The sequence below is a fragment of the Raphanus sativus genome, unplaced genomic scaffold (assembly GCF_000801105.2).
Source record: "Raphanus sativus cultivar WK10039 unplaced genomic scaffold, ASM80110v3 Scaffold2212, whole genome shotgun sequence".
Classification (NCBI taxonomy): Eukaryota; Viridiplantae; Streptophyta; class Magnoliopsida; order Brassicales; family Brassicaceae; genus Raphanus; species Raphanus sativus.
Window position 1 is genome coordinate 10,121 of NW_026617521.1, and position 6,663 is coordinate 16,783.

Consider the following 6,663-nt stretch of genomic DNA (forward strand, 5'->3'; position numbering starts at 1 on the left):
TCACCACCTCTGCTCCTGCTTATATATATATTTTTTTATAAAAGTTAAGAATTAGTTAACAGTTCTAAGTTAAAATATTCTTTTTACCTGATTGCGATAGTAATTGATAAGTATTTTGAAAGGTTTTATACTATGAAAAAACAGATTTGGGCATCAACTACTAATTAATCTCATATAAGTCATTACAACTTATATTTGCGAGAAAGATGATATATGAACATAAATTTTCTTTTGTATTTTCTGTAGCTGATTTTTATATCTATATATTAAAATTAGTTAAATTATTGATTCATTCACGGTCAAATTAATAATTTGGTGGTTCAAAAAATAGTCTAATGGTGGTAAAGATGAATAATGGTACCTTCAAAGTGGTATTTTTGAAAATTCCCCTATATTATATTTCTTATAGATTTTGAAAATTTAAAGTATATAATGAATTTTGAAAATTTGAAAACATTTTAAATGGGTTATCCGAACCCGAACCGAACCCGCAAAGATCCGAACCGAACCCGAATCGAAATTTAGAAATATCCGAATGGGGCTGAAATCTTTGACCCCGAAAACCTGAAACCCGAATGGACTGAACCGAAATCCGAATGGGTACCCGAACGCCTAGCCCTAAGTAAAACTAATCCACTGACTTGGTTTGCAAGCAAGACGTCCATTTGAGTCTTTAATATTCCGTGACATATGTTTTCTTTATCTCTAACGTAGGATATTCCAGACCGAGGCTCAGGCTAATTCCAAAAAAAGGTGCAATCCACGAATAAATTCATTTTCCAGATTTTCAAATGGACCCAAAGTATTAATTTATATCCGCATAACAACAATTCAGAATAATCTGAATAGCAACGAATTCAAACTCATGTCCATTAAGATCCTGATCCGGAAACGTCGTATACCATCCGACTATTGACTCGTAGTTAACATGTGTGTTGTGCTTCGGTTGTTTGCGTAGTAATTAGAAACCGAATCAACTGGACGTCTTGCTTGCAAACCAAGTCAGTGAATTGGTTTCACTCTTCTTCCTTTTTTTTGTTCTATGTTTTGTACTGTTTACGCAGGATGGAACAAAAGTTCGATGGCTGACTTGAAAACCTTTCTCGAGAAATAATGAGTTTAAGTGGTTGAAAATTGAGGTGAAAAACGTTATTTTGTGCTTTCAAATATTTTGGGTCCAATAAAGACAATTTAGAGAAAAGCAAATGGGGGCCTATAGCAACATCTTTCCACCTTTAAATTTGTGGTGAAGAATGTTGTTGATTTTGTTCCAAACCATCTATATTCGTCAAGATTTACGATATTTTTAATCTATCCAGTTCACTTTCATGATAAAAGGAGAGTTATCAACATGACAGCAACTCTCTATCTTTTATATATTTTGCAGGCATTGTTATTACAAGGAATACCCCCTAAGAAGAAGAAGAAGAAGATAATAATAACATGAGAAATAACATTTTTTAAAAAAGTAAAATTTTGTGACAAAATGATAGAAGAGAACAAAAAAGAGAAGAAGTGGAGAAAAGAAGAAGAAGATAATAATAACATTAAAAAAAGGTAAAATTTTGTGATAAAATGATAGAAGAGAACAAAAAAAAAAAGAGAAGAAGGTGGCAGATGCTAGGTCTCAATTTGATCAAGAAGCATCTCCTGGTACCTGCACTCACTGCTGCAAAATCCTTTCTCTCCTCTGCATACACACATTTCTTAAACTTTAGTTTTGGAAAGGGAACTCAGATGATACTGATTAAAGAGAAAAGTAGAGATTTATTATGGACCGACCTGTATATATAGATGTCATGTTTTGGGTCAAGAATCTTTTTGCAGGTGTAGCAGTTGCTTAGAAAACCAGTGTCCGTTTTCTTATAAGTCTCCAAGGGCAAAGGAAGAGAGCAAGGAGGAGGAGGAGGAGTCGCCTCCTCCACGAAAACAGAGTTGTCGAAGATATGTGTGATGGTTGGGTTTGGACCGTGAGATATGACGCAAGTGTAGTCTTCCGTCTGATCAATCTCGCTTACCTTTGTTTTGAGACAAGGGCTGGTGAGCTGTCCATGACCATGAGGATGCCTCATCTGGGTAGTAGGACCGGTTTTAGTTCCAAAATCGGAACAAGGGATCTGGACTCTGAGCTTTGACCCGAAAATGACCATTTTGTTGACAGGTTTGGTCGAGTGGCCTCTGTTTTGTACAAGATCGGCGAGGCCAAAGGCTTCAGGAGGGTGAAACCTTTGGGGTTTAGGGATTAATGTTGGCTCGAGTTTAGGGTTTTTGGAGGAGAAGAAGGAAGGGTTGGCTTCGAGGATTGAAGTAGGGCTGAGGATGGAGTCAAAAGGAGTGATCCTGGAACAGAAAAACCTAAATTTTGGAGATGAGTAATAAGTGTTTGGTGTTGGAGGAGATGGAAGTTCATCGGCAGCCATTAGAGATGATCGTTGCTTCTCAGTTAAAAAGACAGTCAGATCAGGTGAGAGTAAAGATCATAACTCAGTAGCTTCCATGCAGAGAGAGTGAGGAGGGAGATCGAATTACAAAGAAGAGAGATTAAAAATAAATAAAAATATCTGAAATGAAAGAGATGAGAAGAATGGTAGTAGTTCAATTATTGAAACAGAAAACTTCTGACTGCTTCTGTTCTTCTCTCTCTCTCTCTCACAAATTTCGGATTAAAAGTAGCTTTCTCTCTTTTTCTTTTATTTCTAAAGAGAGGGAGAGAGAGAGTGAGTGAGGTGATCTCGAGAGCAGGGACGTTGTGGTTTTAATCAAGAAGCTAGGCCTTTCAACTTTATACTGTGTTTACCTCCCCCTAATATTTTATTAAGATAATGCTATCGTTTTTTTCCAATAATTTTGAGACATTTTTATACCATCGTATATGGCTGAATTATATTGTCATTTTTAACAACGTTTTAGGTTGAAAAAGTAAATATTTTTAAAAACAAACAAATTGATTTTATTTATTTCAGGGAATACAGCATGTATTAACGGCGATCCATTTTACTTTTTGCATTGATGTTTGGGCCTCTGTAACACACAGTATTTTCATATGTTATTCTATTCGCCATTTTTGTCATTATTTCATTTGTCTTTCTCTAATAAATAATGACTAAAATCATTTTCACTTGGTTTGATTAAATAAAGAACAAGTGACGTTTTAAATAAATAAAAAATACTGTAATAATTTATCAGACCGGGTCCCATAATTGCACCTGCTCTGCTTAATCCAATAATTAAGATCTACTTAAGCGCCACGTGTGTTTGTCCATGGTTGAATGGTCTTGATGCATCAAGGACAAATATAAACCACTATATAATAATACTAATAATCTAAACCATTATAGGACAAGATAGTATATTAATACTAATAATCACTTGCATGATCACAAGTATAACTGGTTGATGACTTGATGGTATATGGAAGATGCAACTGCTTTTCTTGTTGTTGATCTTGTGTTTCTCGAATCTCATCTAACTATCCAATTTGATTGTTTAAGCTCGTCAACTTCTAATTCATTATAAATTTTATTGGTTATTTGCTTTGCTATACCGATCTTGTGTTAGCTCAACCTCATTAATAATACGAAATAGTGTGTTCTTTCTTCTGAACCAATAGAAAGTAGAATTTGCTTTTTAAAAAGTACATTATTGCGATTAATAATCATTCGTTATCAACTTATCACTATTATCATTGTGATAAAGGACTTATTAGTAATTAGGCTGGCCTGACAAAAGATGGATCCACATGAAAAGATAGGAGTGCACTGGACCCTATTCATGATTGCGTTTCGACGTAATCACATTGGGCTTTTCTTCTGAAGGAGTGGCCCTAGCGAGGCAAGCTTGTTTTAGCATTTCACGAGAAAAGAAAAACAAAAGTCTCTGTGTGGTTTCGGCTGCATAGATACCAACTCCTCGTCGTTTTCCAACTGGTGAGTGCTAAGTTAGGATTTCGGTTGAGTCCAATGTTTAAACCCATAATATTATTAATTAATCTGTCAAGCCCAACACTGAAATAGAGTGAGCACAAAACAACCTGTATAAGCCCATTCTAATTAATCATCATTTATCATATCATCGAAAAATTGGTAATATCAGTGAAAAATATGGTATTATCATAGAAAGTAGGTTCAATTAGGAGTGGACAAAAAAAAACAGAATCCAAAAACTGAACTGAGCCTGGCATGATAAAATGAATCTGAACCAAACCGAATCCGATAGAACTATCAACTCAAATGAATTTTGTTTCAATTTAACCAAACCTGACTCTAAATGAATATTGAAAAACTCGTAAAATCTAAATTCCCAAAAATATTTATATCAAACCCGAATAAGTATGAGGATATTTAAAATTTTATTGTCTACGTAAGTATGTATACATGAATAATCAACTCAATATTTAGTTCAATATATTTTGGTATTTGGTGCTTTTTTGTATAATTGAGTGTATTGATTTCAATGTGATTTCAGTTCAGGTTTATCGAATATCATGATTTTGCACATAGTATTTGAGTTTTGTTCTCTAATTTCATTGTATTTATTCTCTAATATCATTTGTCAAAAGACACATTAGAAGAAAAAAAATCATGACGAGCATTTTCCGTTTCAAAATTTAGATATTTGGTATTTATTTTCACTAAATTTTTATTTGGTTTAGGTACAAAATAATATTTTACAGTCGAAAATCCGATTAAGATCCAACAACCATAATTATATTGGATTCAACCTATTTTAGAAATATTATCAAATCTAAACTGAACTCGACTAAACAAAAAAACTAAATCCAAACTAATTATTTATAGTATTGAAATGGGACTAAAATTCATAAATTTGAAAACCTGATTATTCCCCCGAATGCACATCCTAGATTCAATCAATCAAAAGCAATATTGTCCTTTTAAATGGAAAGAAATACTGACTTGTTAGAATTTAAAATATGAAGTTGGTACTAATTTTGGTTTAAAAGTTTTTTAATTCTAAATATATTAGATATATTAGCAAAATAGAAAAGAAAAAGATTTTAGTAATCATTACTTATGGAATAACTCTTGTATTTAATTTGACTTTAAAAATAATCAAATCCAATAACATAAACAAAGAATAAATGTCAAAAATCTATTAGCTGTAAAATATATTAATATTTGACTGATAAAGTTTCCAATGAAATAATTCCATAATTGAAAAGACTAAAAAGTAAAAAATATTTTATACAAAATATTCATAGCTACTTGTCACATATACACAGAGAATCTTTTGTAGGGATCCCAGAAAGCCTATATATAATACGTAGAAATATATGAGAGAATATATCGAAAACCCTAGTTTTTCACGTGAAAAATCTGAGATCCCTAAAAAATTCCAAGTGGGAGGGTATGAGAGATATGGTGATTCCGAGTAAGCGACCCCGGGCTCCAAGCTTTTCGGATAAGCATCGGGAGGAGACTCAACCTGCCACCACCATTGGTTCCGGTTGGTTCCAGGAGAAAGGGAAACTAAAAACGTTTCTTGAGCTATGTGGTTTCTGCAAGAAAAAGCTACGTCACGACGAGAACGTTTTCATGTACGGGTAAGTGGTTAGTAAAATGTGGCCTTGTAACATATCATTACGGGTTACTGAAGTGTTAATTCTTCTTCCAAATTCTTTTTTTTAAAGTCTATGAGTTTATCTAGTACAAGTATTACTAGCGAGTGACTTGAGTGTGTGTTTGCAAAAAAGCACAGCTACTTTGGGGCATTCTGTTCAGAAGCATGTAGAGCTAAACAGATGGCATGCGATATCTTTATTGAAAAATCGAGAGAGATTATAAAAGCAAAGAAGGGAAGAACATGTGCAGGAATCAAACCAAAAGAAGATGAACCATTAGGCAATCAAGAGAGGATCTCATCACCACCCAAATTTTATATATGATTGATGATGTGATTAGGGGGTTGTTGTGTATATATACTTGTGCAAAAAGCCATTTTTCATTATTTCAGGGGAAATGGCTTTTTACCATATCTATCAAGTTGACACCGATCGACAATTATTTGTTTTGTCGATCTACTCATATGATGTACAAAGGGGGTGGTTCAGTAGTGTATCTCTTAGTTTTTCTTTTTATTTCCTATTTTTTTCTAATCAATAAAGTGTTTCTGTCTTTTGGCCCTCTCGTGAACTGTTCAGAGCTTCTTGCTTGGTTATAAGTTATATATAAAACTATGCACATAGAGAAAGAAAAAAGAGCCTCCTAGTCCTGGCCAAGAAGAGGAACATCTTCCTTCTGAGTCTACCCAAAACTCTTGATCGCATTGATATTAAAAGAGAAAAGCTCGTGTCTATGTCTTTGGCAAAAGGAAGCAAAAAAAAAAAAGAAACAAATAACATTCATATGTTTGGTACAACAAAACTAATTAAGCAAAAAGTAGAGAGAACGTGAAGTGAAGAAAGGCTTAATGGTGGGAGGAAGAAGAAGAGGAGAAGAGAGATCTGCGGGAGACAAGTCGCTTGTGAATGGCTCTGATGGTGGTAGGTGTTGTGCGGCAGCAACCTCCAAGCAATGAGACTCCTGCATCCATCCATGTCTCTACGTACGACACAAAGTCTTCATTCCCAACTCCTGTGTTTTCCACCCACTCCTTCCGTTCTGGATCATATCTTTCTCCGCTGTTTGGATACACTAGTATTGGCTT

The 6,663-nt window shown here is 34.1% G+C and overlaps 2 protein-coding genes across 3 annotated transcripts; one reads left to right on the forward strand and one right to left on the reverse strand.

Annotated features, from left to right (window-relative positions):
• Positions 1–1,284: 1,284 nt before the first annotated feature.
• LOC130505365 (protein MARD1-like) lies at positions 1,285–2,735 on the reverse strand. Its single transcript, XM_056999962.1, has 2 exons — positions 1,783–2,735; positions 1,285–1,690 (listed from the first exon to the last, which is right to left on the reverse strand). The coding sequence occupies exons 1-2, from the start codon at positions 2,418–2,420 to the stop codon at positions 1,621–1,623; spliced, it is 708 nt and encodes a 235-aa protein (XP_056855942.1). The 5' UTR covers positions 2,421–2,735; the 3' UTR covers positions 1,285–1,620.
• Positions 2,736–5,265: 2,530 nt separating this feature from the next.
• Positions 5,266–6,081, forward strand: LOC108830546 (FCS-Like Zinc finger 16). 2 transcript variants are annotated; one of them, XM_056999964.1, is made up of 2 exons: positions 5,266–5,554; positions 5,716–6,081. In XM_056999964.1, the coding sequence occupies exons 1-2, from the start codon at positions 5,367–5,369 to the stop codon at positions 5,900–5,902; spliced, it is 375 nt and encodes a 124-aa protein (XP_056855944.1). In that variant the 5' UTR covers positions 5,266–5,366; the 3' UTR covers positions 5,903–6,081. The 2 variants fall into 2 exon arrangements, with proteins under 2 accessions (XP_056855944.1, XP_018459645.1); XM_018604143.2 differs by having other exon boundaries at positions 5,276–5,560; positions 5,716–6,077.
• The last annotated feature ends 582 nt before the right edge of the window (positions 6,082–6,663 follow it).

Coding starts and splice junctions, on each gene's coding strand:
- LOC108830546 (XM_018604143.2), top strand. CDS start 5,367: ATGAGAGATATGGTGATTCCGAGTAAGCGACCCCGGGCTCCAAGCTTT. Junction 5,561..5,715: donor GAGAACGTTTTCATGTACGG/GTAAGTGGTTAG, acceptor AAAAAAGCACAG/CTACTTTGGGGCATTCTGTT.
- LOC130505365 (XM_056999962.1), bottom strand. CDS start 2,420: ATGGCTGCCGATGAACTTCCATCTCCTCCAACACCAAACACTTATTAC. Junction 1,691..1,782: donor CATGACATCTATATATACAG/GTCGGTCCATAA, acceptor GTGTGTATGCAG/AGGAGAGAAAGGATTTTGCA.